Here is a 27,501-nt window from a genome sequence, read left to right as displayed (position 1 = left end):
AATAGTTTAAAACCACAATTAACCACCTGGTTTCTTCAACTTCACTCAGCAGCAAAAATCAGCCTTTAAACTTGAAAGAAATAATGATTTGACATCTATCGTGATAATTATCGATATCGACTGATAAGATTTATTTTATCGAGATAACATTTTTGGCCATATCGGCCAGCCCTAAGTGAGGTAGGAGGCCTGATACACAAAAGTGAAAGTAAGGGTCAAAATACGGTGGAGGCAGTGAATTTGTAGCATATCAGGTACTGAAGGAGGCTTGAAGGAATGAACTGATATTTAAATGATGGAGTAAAGCATTTGTGGATGATATTGTTAGTGTTAAATGACAGAGGGAAGCAGAATGATTGTTTAATTAGAGCAGATTGGTAAAGGATATTGTTTGTAAGATAAGGCATAGCAGACTGGTTAAGGGTGTCTGTTTAAGTAAAAATAACCATGGTGTGGCATGTTTTCAAGTTGGATCCCCCAAAAACAACAAGATACTGCAAGAAGCCCACACAGTGCTGCAGGGGCAAGAAGGAGGGTGGAGGACAGAGAGGGTGCAAGTGGGGCCAGCAGTGGGCAGCGTGGAGAACCAGCAATAGAAGGGGCAAGGAAGTGTACACAGGGCAAGAACCCATCCCTGTGGTGAGGTGCAGTGGGGACCATGGAAAGGAAAACTGGGATTGAACCATACTGGCTGGGGTAGCAGGCAGAGGGGAAGAAAAGAGAAGAGGAGGATGGGATGGGTCCATAGGTGCACTGAGCGGGATGCTCAAAGAAATACCAGAGGGGAAGAAAAAGGAACAGGACAGGAGCAGTGTGATGGACGGGTGGGCAGAGGGCAGCCTGGGGTCCAAGCAAGAAATGGAGAAGGGGAGGGAATGATAGCATTAGAGGAGGCCGAATGCAGCAACAGGGTTTCCTAGGAGATCACGGGAAAACGGTTGTCAGCATCGCACAGCAGAGTGCACCTCAAAAATACAAGATTGCTGTTCAATTGTATATACCAGATTGATGTTTTTGTGCTTTTGATTTGTTTATTTTATTGTAATTAATCACAGTTTCTATTTTGATTTCTTAATTGTTTCTTACATTAATTTACCCTCAGTGGATAAAGTGATGCCTGGAGAACAACTGAAAAATTTAAATATGCAACGCCATATTGAGAAAAGCACAACACCCTTACTATGTTTACTTGGTCTTGGTTAGGCACAGACACTCCAAACACAAAGTTCAAATCTGGCATTGAAGAAGTGTTTTGAAAGACAAGCGAGGTATATACATGTGATGAAATAAAAGTGTCTTTTCCTTTTTCTTTTTGTTCTGCTCCATAATAAACATCATAATGCAATGTGTTTGTTAATATATTTATCTTCACTGTGTTCCTCAGATGTTATGTTGAGTGCTTCCATTATAATCATGCAACATGTTTGAGAAAGAAAAATAAACAAACTACAAGTATAGCTATGTTAATTCAGTATCTTCTGAAAAGAGTCAGTCACAAAATTATTCAATCGTAACACAATAGACATTTTAAAACTGGCCCACTGGTTAAGACAATATTTAATTTGCAAAATGAAACACGTTTCTTTAGTAAACTAAAAATCTGTAACCTTTTCAGTATTCTTAACTATTAAAAAAAATGTTTGGATTGTTTAGAAAAAACAGAAAATACATTTTAATATTTATACACTGTTCAATTTAATGTACATGATAGTAAGTGTAAAAAGACTTATTTAAGAAATCTGCAGCAAGTTTTTATCAATTAATAGTTATGTTTTTTTGTTGTTGTTTTTTGCACCAAAGGCTGTAAAAAACACCTTAACCAAAGTAAAATGTACAGCCACCCTCTAGTGAAGCCCAATAGGCAGACAACAATAAGGTATTATTGTTAAATAAGACTACATTACAGTTAAATGGGTGGTAGTGTCTAAGTGTACAAACAAAACAATACATTCTTCACAATGGCAAGTCTTCCTGCATTTTAGTATATATTGCACATATACCTATATAATGTAGGTACAACACATTAAACCTCTTACACACTTTACCAGAGAGCCTTAAGAACTTTTCTGGTGTTACTGACTTCAAGTTCAAGTTTCTGAGGTTGTACTATGCCTCTAATTCATATTACAATGCAGTGATTTTGTCTTGTTCTATATGTCCAGTTAATGTTTAAAAACAGGTACAATTTGCATGCCTATTCATAATGACAAAATGCCTAAAATTAAACATAGTTCATGATTCATAGTTCATAACACTGGGAACTGGGAAAGGCTGCACAAACAGTAATCTAAGAAGAAAAAGGAAAAATCTATCAATTTCCCATTCTGGACTTATGTGGGTTTTATAGAATTGTTTTATATAAACCTGAGAATAATTATTGTATAAATCATATTGTTTTGCAAATGAGTCTGTTATGGTGCCAATAGTTGTTCTTTTTAAACAGATTTTTTATTGCCTGTTCTAAATCAAACCGATCATCCCCAGTCAGACTGACAATCATGATGTTACAACACGAGACTGAACAAGTGGCATTCAGGGGCTCTTGCCGTGTGATATTGTTTGTCATTCTATCCGAGTCGCGTCTGAGATCTCTCAGACGCCAGTACACAAAGCAATGAGGAATGAGGAAGAACACACAAAGCCACAAAACAAAGAGATTAATCTTTGAATCTTTGCAGGGGTAGATATTGTTACCTTTCCTGTCTCTGCCTCCAGACCGTGGTCGGGATGGCTCTGGGGAGCCTTTACTTCTTAGCTCCAAGGCCAGAGCGAGTTCACCAGGCTCTGGGGTAATACCCACGTTTATTTGTTCTATCCGCTGCCACAATGACGAGTCAGTCAGTTCCCCTGAAGTAGTCAACTTTAATGTTGAATTATTCGAAGTACAGAGTAACGTGTAAAAGGAAATTAATATAAGGTTTAGTTTCACTACAAAATAGCCATCTCTCCATCACCTTTCAACCCGGAAGTACATTTTCCTATCAAATCCATAATGCACAGTCTTAAAGCAATACCCCCCACACTTTCCCAACAATATGTATCTGGTCAGGTCAGGATTCTTTAATTATTGGCTCTTTCTGTGTTCCGCAGCAACTTACATGGTACCGAATTTGCCAAAATTTCCAATAAAATTGTATTACCAATAAAATAAGATTGAAAACAGAAAACAATTATTGAATAGCAATACCCCACATCACACACATATTAATTAACTTGGATAGTGTAGTGTTGTAAAGTGTAAATTTGTCCAGCGCCACATAGCACACAAATTCCAAGAACTTTACATTTAGAAAATGTACCAACTTGAACATCTGACTTTAATGGGTTATAAACAATCAATGCAACATTAATATGTTAATAATTTTGCAGCTTAGTCTATTTTGTCATAAAATGTTTATGGAAAAAAGCAAATACAAAGTCCATTCAAGACAATTCAAATATTACTCTTAAATGTACATTCTTCAATGTTCAAAACATTGCCTACTTTTTCTGGTGGAAAGTTTCAGGATGTGCGAATATGAAATGTATGAATAATGAAAAATAAGACATTAAATATATCAATGGACATTCAATTAGAAATAAAATTGCTAAAGTTGCTGTAAAACATCATTAAAATAGTTTTACAATGATTTTAGTGACAACTAAAAACAGAGAAATATATAATAACTTATATACAATAACTTGTTAATATAACACAAGGAGGGGATAGTTGGTGGGGTCTTTCTGAGAATCCCAGTGAGTTTGAAGTCAACCTTCATGATGAAGGCATTACCACTGGGGTGTAGGCCCTACACTAATGTTCTGAATTGGATCAGCGAGCAACCGGAGAGAGAACCTCAAAAGATGCAGAGGCTAAAGTGTTTTAGTGAGATAACCAAGGTGTACTGTGAAGGTTGCCGAGAAGATGGAAAGTGTGGTGTTGGGGGTGCAATGGGATCTAAGAAGAAGCCAAAGAGGGAGTCACTATCTGTCAGATCCACTGCCTCAGTTCTCCCCAAGCCTCCCACCCCCATGGGCCAGCCAACAAAAACAGAGATCAGTGGAAAATCACAATCTGGAATTTACAATGCAATGCAGACAATTCCTTACCCAACATGACTATAATGTTAAAGAAGACAAGATGTTCCGTGACATCTAGGTGGTTTCTGGTTTCTAGGTCAATGGGTCATTATGTTATTAAATTCATGCCTCCAGGACCTCTTTGTGCTTTTCACATATTTGCAAAATCACTAGTGTCTCCTCCAATTTCACACCTGAATAGCATTGTTCTGACCTTTTATTTATTTATACTTTTCTACATCTAAATAAAAAAAATAAAATAAATGCATTTCAGAAGTAGTGCTGAACAGCAGTGGTGCTGGACACTACTGCACCATAACTTTTGTGAAATTAGCTTCTTGTTTGTCCTCACTCTTACTCTCAAGTGATTGTTGCTAATAATGTTTGATATAGTGCATGTGCTTTTACCCTGTAGAAATTAAAGGACGACCTTCAGCACAGACAAAAAGCCATATCTTCAGCAGGGTATTGACACAGAAGATCAGGAACCATCTTACATGGAAGGAGTTGTCACTGGTCTTATTCACGTAGCTGAGTGAGGTTCATGCTATGGGAAATTTAAGATACAAATAAAATTAATAAAATTACAGGTTACTTATGATCGATTTGAAGATTTATGTTTTTTGCATTAGACTACATAATTTATTTTGCATATTGAGCTTGAATGAGTGCTGCATTTATGAAGCTTGGGGGAAACCTGTACTTTTTGTAGTATGTTTTGTCCTAACGAAGCACAATTAGCATCACTAAGATGTCATTTTATAGGTGGGAAGGTAAGTGAATTTAGTAAGATTGTGTTCTCTTAAGTCACAGCTTTGGCGCTTGGCTGTATAGTCATAAACATATATGTATATGACTGTACAGCTTGGCTGTATAATCTGTATAGATTTACCAACCCTATAATACACTGGTTGTCCCACACTGCACAAGAACCTGCCTAAAACTGTCAGTCCAGACAGTCAACTTTCCAGACAAACAGATTCACATACACTGAGTGTACAAAACATTAGGAATACCTTCCTAATATTGAGTTGCACCCCATTTTGCCCTCAGAACAGCCTCAAAGTAGCAGAGGGATAGCAGGAACCAGGATTCATCAGACCAGGCAATGTTTATCCAATCTTCCACTGTCCAGTGTTTTCATTCCATAGCCCACTGCAATTGCAGTTTCTTGTGTTTTACTGAAAGAAGTGGAACTGTGTTAGGCCATCGGCAGCCATACCCCATTTGTGTCAAGGTACAAAAAGTTATGTATTCTTTTGCAGGTCTTTTGGCACCAATGTACTTCTGACTAACTGTAGTACATCTGTAGCTCTGCGTGTCAGCCTCGTTTGGCCTCTTTCATTAATGAGCCATTTTTGACCACTGACTTGCCGTTGGCTGGGTGTCGTTTGGGTGGTGGACAATCCTTGATACACACGAGTAACTGTTGAGTGTGAAAAACCCATCAGCGTTGCAGTTCTTGACTGCAGTTCTTGACCCACTCAAACTGGCACACCTGGTACCTACTACTATCATCTACACTGATAGAAGTTGATTTAACAGGTTAAATCAATAAGGTATCTGTAATGCACCACGGGCACGGGAACAAGGGGACCCAGTTGCAGTGCAGGTGGGATGGTCAGACAGGCGTGGGTCGTGTACTGGCAGATACTACTATTTTATTGGTATAAGTATTTTACATTTCAAAAATAAAAACATTCATACACATTTTAATACTTGTGATTGAATTTTTTTTAAATCTTTGTGATTAATATAAACATATAAACTCAAATGAACATGTGCTTAAATAAAACAATAAAACAAACGTGATTAAAGCAACAAATGCTACCAACAAAAGAGTCAAATACATTGAAAATAACTGAAAATGCACTGGACAAATCAAAAAACAATTAAAATGATAAAAATAAAAAACAAACCAAAACGGTCCGATGCATTTAAAATTAAATCAAACGGTCAATGTATTTGACAAAAAAATAGAACAAAACTAACAAAAAAAAACCAAAACAACTAGTGCTTTAAAAACAACTAAATCTTTAAAAACAGTTAAAATTCGATTTTTAAAAGGCAATCATTCATAAAAGGATTAAAAGATCTTGGACTCTGGCTCCAGCAGGGGGGTATGACCGTCCCCGGAAGTGGGTCCCATCATGGGATCCTGAGCTCCCCCAGATCTTGTATCTGCCAGTTCTTAAAGGCTTCCTCCTTGCCCCTCTGATGGACCTCAGGATTCTTTAATTATTGGCTCTTCTGTGTTCCGCAGCAACTTACATGGTACCGAATTTGCCAAAATTTCCAATAAAATTGTATTACCAATAAAATAAGATTGAAAACAGAAAACAATTATTGAATAGCAATACCCCACATCACACACACATTAATTAACTTGGATAGTGTAGTGTTGTAAAGTGTAAATTTGTCCAGCGCCACATGGAAGGTAATTGGTGCTGGGTAGTGCTGGGGGAATGAGAGCTGAGTGATGTAAGAGTATGTGCACTGGTGTTTGAGGAATGTGGAATGACTGGATTAGAACTCCAGTTAGGATGACCTCTGGTGGCGAGGTGGAGAAGTACAGGGGAAACCGTGACAGAACCCCCCCTCCAAGCACGTCACAGGACGCGACAGAAAGGCGATGTCGTGAACGACCCTGTGGTCGGGGCGCCGGAGCCGAGGGGTGAGCCCGGTGAAAATCAGAGATCAGGGACGGGTCCAGGACATCGGAGGCTGGAACGCAGGGGTGGAACAAGCCAGAAGCCCTTGGAGAACCGATCGATGACTACCAGGGTGGCAGTGTAGCCCTGTGATTTCGGGAGATCGGTGATGAAATCCACAGCAATATGGGACCAGGGACAGTGCGGGGCAGGAAGCGGCTCAAGCAGACCTGAAGGAAGGTGTCTGTAGGCTTTGGACTGTGCACAGGTGGAGCAGGCACCAATGAGCCTGGTGATATCATGCACTAAACCGGGCCACCAGAATTTTCCCTGGACCAAGGCGATGGTGCTCCCTCCACTGGCTCCCGATACCGGCATGCAGCACCTCACCTACCGCTGTCTTGACCACACTGCACCAAGTTACCTTCATACACTCGTCTCTCCATACATCCCCTCCAGACCACTGTGCTCCTCCAGTGCCAGAAGACTAACTCTACCTCCTCTCCACTCTCGTTCCTCCAGAGCCCGCTCCTTCTCATCCCTGGCCCCTAAATGGTGGAACGACCTGCCCACCGAAGTCAAAACAGCAGAGTCCTTGACCTCATTCTGTAGCTTACTCAAGACGCATCTTTTCCAACAGTACTTGTAATATTAGTCCTTTTATCCCTGCTAGATAGCACTTCACAATTTGATTATGCTCCTTGCGCTTTTGATTGTTTCCCTCCTTGCTCCCTTTCCCGTAGCCCTTGACTGTGACTGTGATCTTGACAGCACTTAGCTTTCACCGTCCAGGATGTAGGACCTCACTTACTGTACTTGTGTAAATTGTAAATTGGAATTTGTAAAATGTATTTTGAATTACTATGTTTTAGTTAAATTGAATTTGTAATGATTGATGCCTTGTACTTAACTGTATTTTTGCACTTTGTTTTGCACTTATGTTGTAAGTCGCCCTGGATAATGGCGTCTGCCAAGAAATAATAATAAAAAAAAAAAAAATAATAATAATAATCTCAGAGCCTCATTGACGAATGCCTGGAAGAGGGGGCATTGGCGAGACCAAGTGGCATGACCAGGTATTCATAATGGCCGGTGTGTGTAATGAATGCCATCTTCCACTCATCCCCCTCTCGAATCCGAATGAGGTTGTAGGTGCTGCACAGGTCCAGCCTGGTGAAGTAGTGGGCTCCTCTAATTTGCTCCAGGGCGGCAGGCACTAAGGGCATCAGGTACTGGTACTTAACCGTCACTGCGGTGAGCCCCCTGTAGTTGATGCAGGGCCGAAGACCACCGTCCTTCTTGGAGACGAAAAAGAAGCTGGCAGTGGCTGCTGATGTGGACAGACGGATGATTCCCAAGTCCAGAGCCTCCTTGATGTACTCCTCCATTGCCTGAGTCTCTGGGAGAGAGAGAGGGTAACTGCGCCCTCTGGGAGGAGAGGTGCCCGAAAGGAGGTCAATGGCACAGAACCTGGATCGGTGTGGTGGTAAACAAGAAGCCCGGGTCTTACTGAACACCGCCACCAGAGACAGGTGAGACAGGCACCATGAAAAACAGTTCTGCCCCCAGGATATTATGTCCCCATCACTCCAGGAGATGACTGGGTTATGGTGAGCAAGCCACGGCAGACCGAGAATGATGTCCGCTTCAGGAGAATCAATGACAAGAAATGGTAATCGTTCTGAATGCAGCAGACTGATGGACAGTGATGGGACTCGTCTTTTGGGACACCGGACCGGAACCAATGGGCTGGTTGTTGACAGCACGGAAGAGGAGAGGAGGCACACACGGTGAGAGAGGGATGTGGTGTTTCAACACTGTTGCCCTGTTGATGAAATTCCCAGCAGAACCGGAGTCAAGCAACGCATAAACAAAGACATGTTTATCGCCGATCTGGATCTGAGCCCAAACATGACACTGAGCTGGAGTGACGAGCGGGCACAGTGTGGCACTCACAGGGTCATCAGGGGGAGTGAAGGAGGAGCCAGGACAACACGGACACGCTTCTCAGAAATGCCCTGACTGTCCACAATAGAGGCAGAGGCGCTGCTGTAATCTCCTCTGTCTTTCGTCGGGGGACAGCCGTGTTCTGCCCATTGGCATGGGCTCCGTCTCACACAATGCGTTGACTGCATGGCCACAGCTGGCAGGTGGATGAGACACAGCAGGAGTGGACCACGTTCCCCTTGTCTGCATCAGGTTATCCAGCTGGACAGACAGCTGGATGAGTTGCTCCAGGGTGAGCGCCTCGTCTCGGCACGCTAGCTCGGATTGCAGGTTCTGGTTCAGTCCCCGACAAAACACAGTGAGGAGAGCCTGATCACACCATCCACTGAGTGCTGCCAGGGTCTGGAACTGCGGGGCATAATCCGTGTGATTTTCTTTTACGTGTGTTATTATTATTATTATTATTATTATTATTATTATTATTATTATTATTATTTCACTTTATTTGCACTGGCCACCACACCAAGTAACTTCCCTTGTATTAAATAGGCCTCTAAATTAATGTATTAATCCTAGCCTACTTGGCCTTGGCCTAACTAACAATTATAATTATGATTCATGCAGCGGCGGACATGGCTGTGCCTGCACCTGTTGCAGTGGGCCACGCAGCAAAGAAGAGAGCGCTGGCAGAGTTTAAGGAAGAGTGGGAAAACATTGTGGAGCAGGAGGAGGATAATGATGAAGTACAGCAATACCTGCACCTCAATCCGAAAATGGAAGGTGATGGAAGAGATGTGATGCGCTGGTGGAAACAACACGAGAGCATGCTACCGCGACTGTTCAGACTGGCTCGCACGGTGTTTAGTGTCCCCGCCAGCAGCAGTAGCAGCGAGCATGCCTTTATAGAAGAAAGGAGGACTGGATTGAAACCTTCCACTGTGGATGCTGTGCTTTTTCTCCACAATGCTCTGTAAGAGACTGTTCTTCTGGCTGTAGCCATGTTAAGACTAGGAGGCTGTCTTGCTTTTCGTTTGATTGGACTTTATTTTCATTAGTCTAACTGTTGAAACTATTGGAAATAAGAATGGCCATGTTCTGTGGTGAACAGCTTGTGTGAACAATCACTTATACTGTGGATTACAAATCGTTAAAGAGAAACCGGACGGGACCGGAGGATCCAGTATGAAAGCAAGCAGATGGCAAGAGGCTCCTCTAAAGGCTGGTAATAGAAACGGAGGTTATAAATGCATTTTAGAATTAAATGAACAAAGTGTAAACACAGTTGTGAAGAAAAATACTTTTATCCATGTTTCATTTCTCTTGGTTAGAATTAGGATATTGATTGTCATGGAGACTGCCATTGCAGTGATGGGTTTTGCTACAGCAGCTGCATCTGAGATATTAGACTTTCCTCATTTACAAGGACTTGTTTACATTGCTTCATTTTGCACAGGACTTACCTTATTGATCTCTCATTTGCAGGACTCCTAAATCTTTGTCTTTGCAGGCACAACTAAGAAAGGTGAAGGTTTCGTGTATACAACAGCATTTTGCACTTACCTGTGGGGTCTGTGCACGGTGCCATCTGTGGGAACAAATCAAGAGTTGGCAATATCAGGATTTAGTAATAAACTTTTAGCTACATATTTTATTAGTATTTTTCTATTCCTTTGTTATTTTCGGTTAGGGTTTTAGGATTTTAGGATGTCCAGATATAGGCATTTTAGCTAGTTTTATAATTAGTAGTATTATCATTATTACTACTATTATATATCCCTGTGTGTGTAATTAACTTTAATATCTTGTGTGTGCTTTGAACTGAACAGACTCCGTGCTCTGTATCAGTTTTGACTGTTAAAAAACCTTGTTCTTACCTTACTCATCCATGTTGTGGTGCCTTGGGGTTCGTCAAGCCTGCCCGAGGGAGAGATTCTTATTGGGTGTGATGAGCTCTTCACTCAATAAAAAGAAGTGGCATAGTCCTGTCTGGCATGGTCACCCCCAGCACCCATATTATTATTATTATTATTATTATTATTATTATTATTATTATTATTATTATTATTATTATTATTATTATTACTTGGCAGACGCCCTTATCCAGGGCAACTTACAACATAAGTGGTGACATCAATTTTAAACACTTTTCAGAACAGGCTAAGAATCACGAAACACAAGAATTAACTAAAAAGAGGATGCAACCCTCTTTCTCCTGAAGGCTGATCCTATATCTTCTCATAACATCCTTCTCATTGTTGTGAAAATATGTTTAAAATGGATTAGGCTATTTTTAGACTTTTAGTTTTCCTCATGCCTTTTTTGTTGGGACACTTGAGTTGCCTCTGCCTCCTAAAACTCAATTTTACAAGGATCTGAAAAGGCTTCTAAGGGCTTTCAGCTTTAAAAGATTTTCCTTTCAAGCCTCCCTGTTACATAGTAGAGATAGCAGAGTCTTATGTAAAATGTATAAAACCGAGACCAATAAGAAAGGAATACAATTTCTCGTACACTTACCGATATGCTCCACATGCTAACCCAAACCAGAATTGGTTTACATTTTAAAGGATCTTATTTTGAGTGAAAGATCTGTGGCATTGATCAGCCAGTAGCCCTTTTCCACACTCAGCCCCCTCTCAGCTGCTCTTGAGCCCTGCACTGTATAAGAGCAGTTCTAAAGCAGGAGGCAGAAGACACAGATGCTGAGAGAGAGTACAGCAGTAGAAGGGAAGGTGGGTGACTGGCAGTGGACAATATGATGACAGTGACAAGGTGGGCAGTGTGTGGAGAGATGTAGAGGCCTGTCTCTTCACAGGGGACCAGGTAGGTGGAAGTCAGAGGTTCTGGACAGGGGCGGCAGCAGGGTATGGCTTGGTTGTGCTATAGCCCCACCAAGAATCGTGTTAGCCCCACATTAGCCCTACCTTGGAACAACCAAGAATATCACCGAGCAGAATAAGTGCCAGCCAGTTGCATTTGCATCACTGCGTCATTGCTGCATGAAATTAGCACACAGTGTAGTCTGATCCAAATTAGTTAACGTTAGCTTTGTATGGTCTCTGTCCCTCTGTTTCTCTGTCTCTGTCTCTGTGTGTGTCTCTCTCTCTCTCTGTCTCTGTGTCTCTCTCTATCTCTTACTTTCTCTGTGTGTGTGAGGAGTGCAATGCGTTGGGTTTGTAGTGGACAGGCTTGCCAGACAACGTGAACGAGATGAAATAGCCCCAATTTAGTGGGGTGGCGTAGTCATATTGATCTTTTGTTGCTGACCACCCATGACATATACATATTTACTAATATTTCTGATAATCAGTCATATGCTTACTGTGTGCTTGAATGGTGCTCCTACCTGTGGGATTTTTTTTAAATAAACCGCACAGTGGAAAAATTGATATAAAACTAAAAATATACTTTTCAATGAAGGTAAAGCATTTCAAGGCAAAGAAAGGATGATATACTCTTTAGTGAATCTGCTACATTTTCTGGACACACAGATTCGTTAGGCCGATAGTACCATTTATGGAAGTTTTCTAGTGTTTTTGTTATAGCTGCCTGTGTTGAATGCAAAGCTGAACCATTTTGAAATGCAACGTGATGCGCTGATTGATTTGCAACTGATTATTGAAAATAAAGAGTTTATATATATATATATACAGCTCTTGAAAAAAATAAGAGACCACTACAAAATTATCAGTTTATCTAGTTTTACTATTTATAGGTACGTGTTTGGGTAAAATTAGCATTTTTGTTTTATTCTATAAACTACTGACAACATTTCTCCCAAATTTAAAATAAATATATTGTCATTTAGAGCATTTTGTTTGCAGAAAATGACAACTGGTCAAAATTACAAAAAAGATGCAGTGTTGTCAGACTGCGAATAATGCAAAGAAAATAAGTTCATATTAATTTTTAAACAACACAATACTAATGGTTTAACTTAGGAAGAGTTCAGAAATCAATATTTGGTGGAATAACCCTGATTTCTTGGCATGCTCTCCACCAGTCTTTCACACTGATGTGGGGTGATTTTATGCCACTCCTGGTACAAAAATTCAAGCAGCTTGGCTTTGTTTGATGGCTTTTGACCATCCATCTTCCTCTTAATCACATTCCAGAGGTTTTCAATGGGGTTCAGGTGTGGAGATTGGGCTTGCCATGATACGGTCTTGATCTGGTGGGGACCATCCACACCTCTACACCTGGCTTTGTGGCATGGAGCATTGTCCTGCTGGAAAAAACAATCCTCAGAGTTGGGGAACATTGTCAGAACAGAAGGAAGCAAGTTTTCTTCCAGGACTTGATGTGGCTTGATTCATGCATCCTTCACAATGACAAATCTGCCCAATTCCAGCTTGCTGAACCACCCCCAGATCATCACCGATCCTCCACCAGATTTCACAGTGGGTGCGAGACACTGTGGCTTGTAGACCTCTCCAGGTCTCCGTCTAACCATTAGACGACCAGGTGTTGGGCAAAGCTGAAAATTGGACTCATCAGGGATGACCTTACTCCAGACCTCTACAGTCCCATCCTTATGGTTTTTTGCAAACCTCAGCCTGGCTCTTCTTTCCTTCTCATTGATGAAGGGCTTTTTTCTAGCTTTGCACAACTTCAACCCTGCCCCCTAGGAGTCTGTTTTGAACTGTCCTCGCCGTGCACTTCACCCCAGCTGCCGTTTGCCATTCTTGGGCAATAATTATTTTTTGATTCCAGTTATTTTTGAGGTACTACTAGCACTGTTTTTGCCCTCCAGCTGGTACAATTGCAAGAGGATAGTGATGACCGCATCAGTGGTTTTTATACTTTTCCTTGTTAAATAAGATTTGGTTCAGGTGATCACCTAATCAGTACCTCATTCAGTAGAAGAGGTGTGCCTGTGTTGGAATTCAACAGACACTTGAATGGAATTGCTGCCGTACATGTAGAGATGCTGTTTTATGAACAATTAGCAGTAGTCTCTTAATTAATGCTGTATATACAGCAGCACTCATTCCATGCTTAAAGAAAATAGCTTGTATTAATTATATATACAGCGATCAGCCATAACATTATGACCACCTGCCTAATATTGTGTAGGTCCCCATTTTGCCACCAAAACAGCCCTGACCATTCGATGCATGGACTCCACTAGACCTCTGAAGGTGTGCTGTGGTCAGGGCTGTCGCTAGTGGGGTGAAAGATGGTGACAATTATAGGGGCCCCCACTGCCCAGTGGGCCCCACAAAATCTAGCAGTTATACTATATATACCTGTTCTGTGAATAATTCTAATATTTATATTAGTTGTATGCCTGAGATTTTAATGAAAACCACAAAAACATGCAATTTGGTTAAAAGTTTTCCAAATATCTGCACCTCTCCCCTCCCCAAAAATGGTTTAGTCCGATCCAAAGAATCTATGAATTATTCAGTGACAAACATCAGAGGGACCCAATACATTGTAAGTCCCACCCCAGCTCATGAACTGACCCAATCTGAGTTGAGGCAGCAGCTGAAGTTAGTGATTAAGTTAGTGGCAGAGCAGGAGACTGACTGACTGAAAATGTTGGGGAAAAGAAAACATAAATCAGGGTACCAGAAACTCCATGAAAAGAAGGAGAGGGAGGCCAGGAGAATTGCTGTATCCCAGTCTATCAAGACGGTCTGTAGGACGGGTTAGTGTATTGTCATTTCACTGCCAGATTTACTTTCGTATGAATAGGAAAACTACTGGCCGGTATTGTCACATAAATTTCATTACCGGTTTGCACCGCCACCGACCGCATGATTACGTGGTCAAAATCCCCATCTTTTTTCCGCTCTTGTAAATACAGTTGGTTTGTTTAACACACAGAAAAAATGTACATGAGTCACGACGCATGTCACAAGCATTACGGACCTGCCGGCTGTTGATGTATTTTATTAAAGTCAAGAAAACATGAATACAACACACTGCTCTTGGACAGATAAATGTATTAGCTTTATTTAATATATTATGCAGTACCATATTATCTTCATAAAAAATTAAGACAATGAGTGATTGTAGTGGTTTTATTTTTACATTTGACTGCATTCTTGTTTCTGAATGTTTACTTTTTGATTTTTGAATTATAACAGACTGATGGGAAGAACTATTATAGGCCTATTGCTAGTCCTTTTTTAAAATTGGTTTTGTAATATTATTTAATCATTTCTTGTCTTTTGTTAGTTTTTTAATAGTTTGTCTTGAATAATTGCATAAGGACTTTAAACAGTGTTTCATAAGTTATGGCTTAATGGCATTACTATCATTACTATCTTCTTTTACATGTAAATAGACTATGTCAAAGTGTTATGATATTAAACTTATTATAATGTCCTGCAGCAACACATGTGGCATCGTCTGAAGATTCAAAAGATGACTTGGAGGGTCAGTGTGGAAGATACTCATTGGGTATATTGACTTGTCAGGGAATCACTTTATTATTTGTATTTAGTATTTACTAGTCACATCTATTTTAACTGAACTCAATTGGAAAGTATTGGTTTATTTTTGATACAACTATTTGACTCATGGTATTTGTTGTCTACAGAGCCAGGTCCCTCAACCCAGCAAATGCACGAAAGTAGGCCAACATCAGTTAATAAATGTTCATTACTGATTGAAATTTGTTTTAGTGTTTGCTATCTATTTGTTTTTATATTTAATGTTATATTTGCGTATTTTGCTTTTGCTGATGTTCAGTAAAAACTTTTATTTGCATTTATGTATGCTATCTGTTTTGTTATTTTGTAATAAACCCATATTAGGTTACATGTGGGCAGGGGCGTCGCTAGACCTCACCTCACCCCGGGGCTGACGGTGATTTCTTCGGTAGGAGCGGGGCGGGGGTGGCCAATGGTGATTTCTCCGGTAGGAGCGTGGGGGGGGGAGGTGATTTCTCCGGTATGAGCTGGGGAGGGTCAAAAGATCCAGGGCTATTACAAATTGGTCTAACAATGCCGATGCATGTGGGCCTCATATGATATTGGTGGAAGGCGGTGGGAGCCCACATCCATTTTTTTTCAGGGGGCCCCGAATCCTCTAGCTACGGCCCTGGCTGTGGTATCTGGTACCAAGACGTTAGCAGCAGATCCTTTAAGTCCTGTAAGTTGCGAGGTGGGGTCTCCATGGATCGGACTTGTTCGTCCAGCACATCCCACAGATGCTCGATTGGATTGAGATCTGGGGAATTTGGAGGCCAAGTCAACACCTTGAACTCATGATTCATCAGACCAGGCCACCTTCTACAATTGCTCCGTGGTCCAGTTCTGATGCTCACGTGCCCATTGTTGGCGTTTTTGGCAGTGGACAGGGGTCAACATGGGCACCCTGATTTGGTCTGTGGCTACGCAGCCCCATACGCAAAACAAACTGCGATGCACTGTGTGTTCTGACACCTTTCTATCAGAACCAGCATTCACTTTTTCAGCAATTTGAGCTACAGTAGCTTGTCTGTTGGATCGGACCACACGGGCCAGTCTTCGCTCCCCACGTGCATCAATGAGCCTTGGCCGCCCATGCCCCTGTCGCTGGTTCACCGCTTTTCCTTCCTTGGACCACTTTTGATAGGTACTGACCACTGCAGACCGGGAACACCCCACAAGAGCAGCAGTTTTGGAGATGCTCTGACCCAATCGTCTAGCCATCACAATTTGGCCCTTGTCAAAGTCACTCAGATCCTTATGTTTGCCCATTTTTCCTTCTTCTAACACATCAACCATCAAGCAATTCAGCAGGGTTTATACACAAAAATATGCTTGTATTGATTAACAACGTGTGTATTGCTTTTCATTATGGCATGACAAATTTGCCACATCCTGTGAAGCAATACACCAATCATTTTTCGATTTCAGCACAGGTATTGTTTTGTATTTTGGCACTAGAAAGCTTCCATACCATTGGAGTCACCACTGGGAAGGTCATGTACATGGACATAATAATGCATATATAACTACAGGCGGGTGACAAATTAAAGACAAAACCTGAATAAATGAGTGGAGGAACATAACAAATACAGATGCCTCCAAACAGGTGTACTGCATGATACAATTAAGCAATTAACATCATATCATGCTCTGTGGCATGTATAAAAATGCTGAGCAGGCCCAGTTGACCTCGATTTTGGATCAAGATAATCACTCTTTAAAAGTCACTCAGATCCTTTTCTCTAAAGGGTTTGAAAGAGAGTTCATTATTGGGGCACGAATGGCAGCAGCTTCAGTCACAAAGACTGCTCTACAGTGACTAAAGTTACATCTGCATTTATATCTATGGGAAAGACATCAGTAAATAGGGTTGGAAATTGTGGTTGAAAGTACACATTTGATGATCGTGATGTTCGTACATTACTGTGATATGTAAGGAAAAACAGAAGAGCGACTCTTTCCCTGGTGACTGAGAACGTCAATGCAGGACATGATCAGACTCTGTCAACAAGAACAGTCTGTCGAGAACTACACAGAGAGGGATATTATAGTAGGGTTGCAGTGCATAAACCAATGCACATTTGAGAGTTAAGTGGTGCAGAAATTATAGGCACTGGTCTATAGAGATATGGAAAAAAGTGATATGGTCAGATGAGTAATCCTTCACAATATTCTCAACAAGTGAGTGAGTGACATACAACAAAAGAATGGTACAGGCCTGATTGCTTGACCCCTATAGTGAGGTGGTCCAGAGGTGCTGCGGGGGGCATTTTCCTGACATGGTTTGGGTCCACTTAGAGGGAAGAGTCACTGCAAATTATTACAAAGTTATTCTGAGTGATCACCTTTATTCTATGGTGAAACATTTCTATCCTGATGGGAGTGGTCTCTTCAAGATTGACAATGCCCTTGAAGCCCAACTTCCATTTGTGTCCACGGGTGCGTGTGTCCCTGCTGATCTGGAAAAGCTCCTCTGGTTTGATGTGGTCGATGCCCTTCATGATTTTGAAGACTTGGATCAAGTCCCCACGTAGTCTCCTCTGTTCCAGGGTGAAAAGGTTCAGTTCCCTCAGTCTCTCTGAGTAGGACATTCCCTTCAGACCTGGGATAAGTCTGGTTGCTCTCCTCTGAACTGCCTCTAGAGCAGCGATATCTTTCTTGAAGTGTGGTGCCCAGAACTGTACACAGTATTCCAGATGAGGTCTAAATAGCACATTGTACAGTCATAACATTACTTCCCTTGTTTTACATTCTACACTTTTGACAATATACTCTAACATTCTGTTTGCCTTTTTTATTGCTTCCCTACATGGTTTGGATGGAGAAAGTGAGGAGTCCACATAGACTCCTAAGTCTTTCTCATGCGTTACTTCATCTAGTTCTATTCCTCCCATAGTGTAATTATAATGGACATTTTTGTAACCTGCATGTATTACCTTGCACTTGTCCACATTGAATTTCATCTGCCAGGTGTTGACCCACAACTGAATATTATTCAAGTCCCTTTGAATAGCTTGTGCTGCCGAACTTGTATATGCTGAGCCACCTATTTTGGTATCATCTGCAAAATTGACAAGTTTGCTAACTATCCCAGAGTCCAGATCATTAATATAGATTAGAAAAAGCAATGGCCCTAGTACTGATCCCTGTGGAACTCCACTAACAACCTCACTCCAGTTAGAAGCAACTCCTCTAATCGACACCCTCTGTTTCCTATACATCAACCAGTTCATAATCCAAACAAGTAGGTGTATTCTATCATTTTAAAACCTCTTTACAGGGTGTCAGTAGCCTACTATAAATGTCAATAGCCTGCAATAATAATAATAATAATAATAATAATAATAATAATAATAGGCTAATTAAAATCACTACTTATTTTCTTGTGATTAGTTTATTATCATTGTTTATATTATCATATAATATAATTATGCAGTTACAATACACACCACAGAATCATGTTATATCCCACCAAGGCAATTTTGATACATCAAAATTATCACCCAATATAAATACATTCTACAATTTGTGGGCCTTGGGCTAGCTGGCCAGCCATCAAGAGTAGCTATAGGTCGACGTGTGTTAACAATATTTCTATGCGCAGATATTTATATGTGAAATCAACTATGGAAACACTCAACATTTCCTATATTTTATTCGACAATACATAATTAATGTAACAAAATGCTTTTGCAGGAGACTGTCCTAATGTTTATATTTTTACATATTGTTTTCGCTACAGGTCAGTTTGAATGGAAACACACCTTGGCTTGTAAAATGAACATATACCTTTTTATTGAAATTAAGAATTGTCACACAAAACATGTTCAATAAGTGGATGGAAACCTAGCTAGTGTTACCTTAAATAAAACACCATGTGAAAATTTGATTTATATAAATATTGTCTCTGACCAATACTTGAAGGTACTTCTCTTCCTGTAAAAACAATAAAACTTTCTAATCTACATTTATGTGTTGAAATATAAGGACAAGGACTCAATTGTCATCCGTTTGGCTCTGTACACCACCAAAATGGATTTGAAAGGAAACAATTAAGATGTTCTTTACGTGTAGACTTTCATCTTTAATTTGAGAGTAGTTACATCCAAATTGGTTGAATGGTGTAGGAATTACACCCAATTACACCAGGGAAGTAACCCAGCATCTGGTGATGTCTATGGGTCCCAGACTTCAGACTGCAATGGATTTGCCACCAATACTGAAACTAACAATTTAATTAATAATTATGTTAGTTTGTCCAATTACTTTTGAGCCCCTAAAATTAGGGGGACCACATATAAAAATGTGTTTAATTCCTACACCGTTCACTCAATTTGGATGTAACTACCCTCAAATTAAAGATGAAAGTCTACACTGTACACGTTTACAGTTTGCAGGCTGCAAACTGGCTCTAAATCATACATGCAAATAATTCCTCTGATAAACTACAGTCTCCTTGTCAGTGTATTTAAAGTAGTTTCTCTAGTTAACAGCTAGGGTCCTCCAGTCCAGCTGAGAGCTTTGTCACTCCTTTGTCCAGCAGGTTATTGCTGCACAGATCCAGCTCTGTCAGAGTTGAAAGGTTTAAATGAAGAGCTGAGGCCAGGGCTGCACAGATCTTTGAATCCACAGCCTGACAGCCTATAGTATGAAGGAAACCAAACTGATGTATAAATACATGACACACTTGTAGATTGCAGCGTTGACCCTGAGAAAAGTGTCCTCTTGAGATAATTGTTTGATTTTAATGCAACTCTGGTGCAAATTGGCTGTAAATCCCATGTGCAAAGAAATCATCTTAAAAAATCTCGACATCTCTCCTGATCAGTAGGGTTGGGAATCGAAAATCGATTCCAATTCTGGAATCGGATACTTATGGTGAGGAATCGGATACTTGTTATGAAATTAAAATTTCGATTCCGCTTATCGATTCCTGTGTATGCATTTTCAGATAGACCTTTTTTTTTTTTTACACTTCATTTGTGAGGACCCGAATGGCGATCTGCCAGGAGCTTCCTCGCTAATCTGTATGCCTCGGTTCCACTGGCTTATGCCCTGTTTCCACTGGCGGACGCGTCCGGACGCTTAAACAGGTGTTTCCACTGGCTAATCGTCCGGACGTGTCCGTGTTTTGTGGACTGTTAACAATTTGGTGCTGGACGTGTCCGTAAGCGTCCGTCCCCACTGAGGACATGATTCGCTTTCAGGATCAGAGGTGTGTGCTTGACTTGCAGACACAGGTAAGAGATCAGATGATTCATGGACATTATCAGCGGAGGAGCATTTATTGCGATGCTGTATATTCGTGGAGTAAAAGTGTTCACCTGGAGAGGGCTGTCAAAATGCAGTGTGAGGTACGAGCTCATGCAGGGAAAGTGCAGAAACGTGTCCTGTGTGGACTGTCCCGAGCTGTCAGGTATGCAGGATACATATATAGTAAATAGTTTATTGAAATACAAAGCCACAGTGAATACAAGCACTATATGTTGAAAACAAATGTTTACTTTAGTGTACAATTATGTTTTGATTAATGTTATTTTTTAACTATAAAATATTGCTTTTGAGCATTATTCCAATATTTAAGTTTACCAGTTACAGAGACCGGCTTTAGCGCTTTTAAATAGTTCGAAATGTCGGTGCTTCTGGTGTTAATTTAACAGTTTTGCACACATACAGCTCTTAAAGGAGTGTTCCGTTTTTATGTAGCCTGCTGATTTTTGTTCATGGTATTCAGCTGCAACTAAATGTTTTGTAAAATAAGACAAAATAAATGTGTTTGATATCAAAACTTTTTTTTACCATTGGAATCAAAACTGGGAATCAATAAGAATCGGAATCGATAAGCAGAATCGGAATTGGAATTGGAATCGATACAATTCAAACGATACCCAACCCTACTTATCAGTGACTGAATACTCACACAATCGCATATCATCTACTTACAGCAGTTTCTCTAGTTTACAGTTGGGATCCTTCAGTCCAGCAGAGAGCTTCGTCACTCCTGTGTCCCCTAGGTGATTGCCTCTCAGATTCAGCTCTTTCAGAGATGAGGGGTTTGAAAAGAGAGCTGAGGCCAGAATTGTGCAGCCTTGCTCTGTGATTCCACACTCTGACAACCTATAGAAAGAAGGAGATGCATTTGTTATGCATTTCATTTTCGCAGAACATTAACTACAGTCTTGGCCTTTTGATGTACAAACTAATTCAGAGGCTCCACACAAAATAGCAGGTAGATGATTATTTACTAAAAGAGAAAATAATCCCAAGAGCAGAATAAGGGACATATCCTGCGTAATGGGAAGAGTTGGAAAAACAAAAACATGCCAAAGCTTACAATAGGTCCCATGTGCGCTGTCAATCAGACAAGCTCTCCCCCTTGCCTGCTTTATCTTACACAGTGCAAAAGCTCCCTTCATACCAGATCCATAAGTTCACATCAACCTTTTATTTTCCAGATAATCAGGGTTGCATGCACAACCTATCTTTTAAGTTGAAAATAACTCCCAAAGGGGACTATGGGTTACCCAAGCTGCCATGAGGGAGGGCAACCAATGGAGTCCAGGGAGGCCATGTCTGAGGCTCATAGCTTACATGGATGAAGGGCCTCAACCACAACATAAACTGTATTCGAGTTCAGGAAGACAAATATGCTCACAACCGAATAGGCAACATTAGGATCGAAGCCCAAATAGGCAGAGCTCAACATGGAAAAAATAATAAGGAGCAGAACCTCGACACTTGATCGAGAGGAACACAATGGTAGGATTCATAAGCAAGAACCCTGAGACTCAACCAAAGGTGATGTGCAATTCAATTGAAGCACTGGATTTCCATCATGTTAAGTCTTAGGAGTTCTAATAAATGTGTTTGGCAATGTCCCACTATTCCACAACCACACCTCCGTCGACATGTAGCAACTTGCCAAGCTGTTTTCCAAAAATAAATTGTGTTCATTATTTTGATTTGCAAAACTTGGAAAAGTGCATCTATCAGCTTCAGCTTCCTCGCGATCCTCACCAGGATAAGTGGTTTCAAAGATGGATGGATGGATGGATGGATGGAAAATCTGTTTAATTGAAAATGTATTAACAGAAGAGGCCATTAACAGAATGAGAGTAGATGCTTTAGACAGGCAACTATCAAATTTGCTTGCCATTGCAAGGATGTTACTGTCCCAGTTATCTTTAAATACTATTTTATTGAATTTAGTATTTTTCATTTCATAAATAAAAACAATTCAATTTTTTAATACTTATGATTAAAATCTTTAAAAATCAATCCTTAAAATCACTTAAAATGTTTAAAATCTTTGTGATTTTTTACAAACAACAAAACAATTAACTTCAAAATAAACGTGCCCAAAACAACAAAACAATCGTGATTAATGCAAAACTGCACACCAACATAAAAGTCAAATACATTGAAAATAACTGAAAATGCATTGGACAAAATAAAGAAACAATTAAAAAGGTAAAAATAAAAAACAAACAAAAAAGGTCCAATGCATTTAAAATTAAATCCAAAATGGTCAATGTATTTGACAAAAGAATATAACAGAACCAAACCATAAAAACCCTAAACAATTAGTGGTTTAAAAACAACTAAGTCTTTAAAAACAATTAAGATTCATTTTTAAATCGTTTTAAAAACAATCATCCATAAAATATTTAAAGGTCTTGGACTCGGGCTCCAGCAGGGGGAACTGACCGTCCCCGGAGGTGGGTCCCATCATGGGATCCTGAGCTCCCCCAGATCTTGTATGTGCCAGTTCTTATAGGCTTCCTCCTTGCCCCTCTGATGGACCTCCAGATTGACATAGTCCCTTACGAACACCATGCCCCTCCGCGCGATGACGATCGGGTCCAGCTCCTGCTTGTTGAACAGACAGATGTTCCGTCCCTCCCACAGTGCCTGCTTCACTGCGCAGACGACACGCCACCAGCACCTCAGGGTGGATGATGATATTCCCCTGGCCGGACCGTACAGGATCTGCTGGGCGGTCGCCCGCGCAGGAACGGCAAACCTGTGGAGGAACGGAGAAAACAGGAGCCAGACCCTGTGGGCGGAGGGGCAATCCCTAAAGATGTGAGCCTCCGTCTCCTTCCCCAGGCAACCCTTATAGGGGCAGGTGTCATAAGGAGCTATGCCCCTTCTGTGCATGAACACTCGGGTGGGGAGACACCGACTCACAGCCATCCAGGAGACATCTTTCTGCGTATTCGTGAGGCAAACGTGCGTAGCGTTAGCCCAGATAAACCGGCAGGTTTCGGGAGGGAAATCTTCTATCCGGCTGGTCTCCTGGGTAGATCTCATCTGGCTACAGATGGTCTTATAATCCCAGGAGGCCAGCACGACTTTATGGAGGCCTACTTCGAGCGCAAAGGCTCGGAGCGCCCTGTAGAACGGCGGGGGATCCCACGAGTGCGGCCTGGTGTTATCCATGGCACAGAGGCCGAATGGTCTCAGGCTGCTGGCAAAATAAAAGCGGTTCATGAAACTCACTTTCTTGCCAGCAGCCTGGATGTTCTTGACCACATAGGCCAGCCCCTGCGCCTTTATCAGCCGCACAACGTCCGGGACCCCCCTGCCTCCATCCAGGGTACCCTTCACCATCTGCACTCTTTTCAGCCTCTCCATTTTGCTCCCCCAGACAAACCGAAATATAATTCGGGTCACTAATTTTGTGATGACCTTGTCTGGGGGGAAGATCATTCCTACGTAGAGGAGTATCGGGAAGAGGATGGCCTTTACGACCAGCACCTTACCAGCCATCGTCAAGGTCCTTGTGCTCCAGCCGTGGATCTTCCTTTGGACCTTCGCTATGGCCTCCTCCCAGCTCCGGGTGCCCGTGTTGGTCCCGTCGATCGTGATCCCCAGAACCTTGATAGACGGCTTCACAGGGAACACGGTCGGCGGGCCCCGGCCGACAGGCCATGCCCTGGAGAGGTAGACCTCGCTCTTGGCCTTGTTCACAGCGGCCCCCGTCGCCCTGCAGAAGCCGTCCAGCAGTTCCTCGACCCTGGCCACGGACGGAGCGTCCGTGCAAACCACGGCCACGTCGTCCATATAGGCCAGGGCCTTCAGTTGCTCTCCGCCGGAACCCGGGAGATGGAAACCTGTCACCCGGACGTCCCGGCGGATCGCAGAGTAGATGCTTTAGACAGGCAACTATCAAATTTGCTTGCCATTGCAAGGATGTTACTGTCCCAGTTATCTTTAAAGTCGGAAGCAATGCCCAAGGTGGGGGGGGGTGTTCAGCATGCATCCGCTCAGTCTCCGCAGGTGCAGGGGTCCGAGTTCTGCACACACGGGGCCAGATGCTGACATCCTTGCCCTCAATGCCAGTATGGATCAGATCTGCACCCTGATCACCACGCAGGCACTCCCACTACTGCCTAATCTTCTGGCGGAGCTTCACTCCACCTGGGACCACCTGGCGACGGCCCCTGCCCATGCATGGGCAGGCAAGATCTATGCCATGACCCAGGGTGCGAGAGAAGCAGGATTGGTGGATTTCCCACGGGTTAATTCCCTACTGGGGAGGTGGCTATGGCGGCAAATTTATCGGTAAAAGTCATGCGCCATGGTGTGTGGGCAAATGGCCGTTTCCTGGCAGCCATTGTGGCTGGAGAGGGAGCAGTCCCTACAGTTAGACAGAGTATACCACCAGGCAGCACCGCTGGGTCAGGCCCGCAGACTACCTGCAGGGCCTAGATTAGTGTCACTGAAGAAAGAGTTTTTGTTGGCAATCATGTCTGCAAAACGCATGTATGAGTTACCGAGTGTGCGTTATTGACCAACACATATTGAATGTATCCAAATTATTCAATTTGGCTTATATAGGCATCTGCCCTTCTATCTGTATTCTATCTATTTTCAGAAGTCTGTAGCAGACAGAGACATTCAGTTCCAATAACAGTTAAGAACATAAGCACATTAGAAAGTTTACAAATGACAGGAGGCAATTCGACGCATCATGCTCGTTTGGTGTCCATTAACAACTAAGTGATCCATGGATCACGTCCAGTCTTTTTGAATGTCCCAAATTGTCGCCTTCAACCACCTCACTGGGAAGTTTGTTCCACATTGTGACGACTCTCTGTGTGAAGAAGAGTCTCCTGTTTTCTGTCTTGAATGCCTTGAATCCCAATTTCCATTTGTGTCTCCGGGTGTGTGTGTGTCCCAGCAGATCTGGAAAAACTCGCCTGGTTTGATGTGGTCAATGCCTTTCATGATTTTGAAGACTTGGATCAAGTCCCCTTGTAGCCTTCTCTGTCCCAGGGTGAAAAGGTTCAGTCCCCTCAGTCTCTCAGTAGGACATTCCATCAAACCTGGAATAAGTCTGGTTGCTCTCCTCTGAACTGCCTCTAGAGCAGTGATATCTTTCTTGAATTGTGGAGCCCAGAACTGTACACAGTATTCCAGAAGAGGTCTAACTGGTGCATTACACAGTCTTAACATTACTTCCCTGGTTTTAAATTCTACACTTTTGACAATATACCCTAACATTTTGTTTACTTTTTTGTTGACTTCCCCACATTGAAAGCGAGTCCACAAACTCCCAGGTCTCTCACTTAATGTTCATTGCCTTGAAATCAGAGCATAAGGCAGGGCTCCAAACTATCTTTTTTTTTTACTAGGAGCACTGTAGCCCCTAACTGAAAATTTTAGGGGCACAGGCAGAAAATTCAGGGGCGCACACCTTAAATCGACCTGCAACGCAATTTTTCACATTTTCCCCATTTTAATAAATAAAGAAACCATAATGTGCTGTTTTATTAGTTCACAGTCACATTTTAATTGAATGTTGCTTAACAAATGCACATTCAGAAATGTAAAACAAAGTAGAATTAATACTTATTACTCAGCCATTCCTGTCGGAAACAGCACTTTCCCACCGACATGGTGCTGGTGCTGGAGCCGGAGCCGGTGCTCGGCCTGGGAACCAGCGGAACATTTTGCGAACCGGCCTGCTTTTCCACCGGTTTTGGAACTGAACGCTGACGTCACTTGATGTGGGCGTTCCCAAGCACGGAATAGAAGTGGAGAAACACTCGGCAATAATAATCACCACCATGACGGACTACATCTTTGAAACCCTATTTAACCATCAAAATTAAACTCATTCAGCACAGCACAGATACTATTGTAAAAAAACAAAACAAAAAAACGCGAGATCACATGTAGACAAGCAGAAACGAAAATACAACTATACGTATATGCTAAGATAACTCAGCGTTTTATTTTTATTTATTTTTATTGATGCATTAAGGGATTTACACCGATTCGCTATTTCAGACACTTTTACTGTATTGAATAAAATACAAGAGAGTTAACATGCATTCGTCATCGTGCACAGTTCATTATGAATATACTTTGTATGAGTGGATACATTTTCATTCATTTTGTGGTGTATTTTTAATTTTATTCTTGTTTAAAAAACAATGACTATAGGCTAGTCTATTGATAATGAATGCGGCTGTTTTGGGGTATTTGCAGCGCAGTCGTGGGCAGATCAATAAACTGTCAGACGATCTCAGGTGATGTTAATGGTTTGATGGGAAATTCTGGTTATTGATGAAGTCTGTGATGATGGTCTGTTGCATTGTCCCTGTTGCCAGACACCGCAACAATGCTCTTATGTTTCACCACTTAGCTTGACTTTTATGTACAGCACTTAGCTTTCACCATCCAGGATGTAGGAAGTCACTTACTGTACTTGTGTAAATTGTAAATTGTAAATTGTAAAATGTATTTTGAATTGCTGTTTTAGCCAAACTGAATTTGTAATGATTGATGCCTTGTACTTCTCTGTATTTTTGCACTTTGTTTGCACTTATGTTGTAAGTCACCCTGGATAAGGGCGTCTGCCAAGAAATAAAAAATTAATAATAATGTTTTGAAAGTCGCCCTGGATAAGGGTGTCCGCTAACAAATACATAATAATAATACATTGTCAGCACTGCTGGTGTGTGATCACAAAGCGCAACACTGTAACAGCGCTTATTGTGTATTTGGTCTTCTCTTACTGTAGAATATGTTTGATTTGTGTAATTCGCCCTGTGCTAAGAAAATTTATTAACACATAACTCGTAGGGACACTGGATTCAGCCTAACACTGCATTTCTGCCAGTGGCGGAAGAAACTGCCCATAAGGACTAGTTAATGACCAGTTCATTAACTAACAACATTTCTATCCAATCTGCACTCACCTAAAGGATTATTAGGAACACCTGTTCAATTTCTCATTAATGCAATTATCTAACCAACCAATCACATGGCAGTTGCTTCAATGCATTTAGGGGTGTGGTCCTGGTCAAGACAATCTCCTGAACTCCAAACTGAATGTCTGAATGGGAAAGAAAGGTGATTTAAGCAATTTTGAGCGTGGCATGGTTGTTGGTGCCAGACGGGCCGCTCTG

The 27,501-nt window shown here is 41.6% G+C and overlaps 1 protein-coding gene across 1 annotated transcript in view; it reads right to left on the bottom strand.

Annotated features, from left to right (window-relative positions):
* Positions 1-15,422: 15,422 nt before the first annotated feature.
* Positions 15,423-27,501, bottom strand: part of LOC136719370 (ribonuclease inhibitor-like) — a 59,241-nt gene continuing 47,162 nt past the window's right edge. The window contains exons 5-6 of the mRNA XM_066697291.1: positions 21,023-21,196; positions 15,423-15,564 (exon numbers count right to left, since the gene is read on the bottom strand). Coding sequence (XP_066553388.1) covers positions 15,423-15,564; positions 21,023-21,196 — 316 coding nt within the window. The remainder of the gene's footprint in view (positions 15,565-21,022; positions 21,197-27,501) is intronic.

Source organism: Amia ocellicauda, chromosome 23 (genome assembly GCF_036373705.1).
Source record: "Amia ocellicauda isolate fAmiCal2 chromosome 23, fAmiCal2.hap1, whole genome shotgun sequence".
Taxonomy (NCBI): Eukaryota; Metazoa; Chordata; class Actinopteri; order Amiiformes; family Amiidae; genus Amia; species Amia ocellicauda.
The sequence above is the reverse complement of the archived record's forward strand: the minus strand, read 5'-3'. Positions and strand labels throughout refer to the sequence as shown.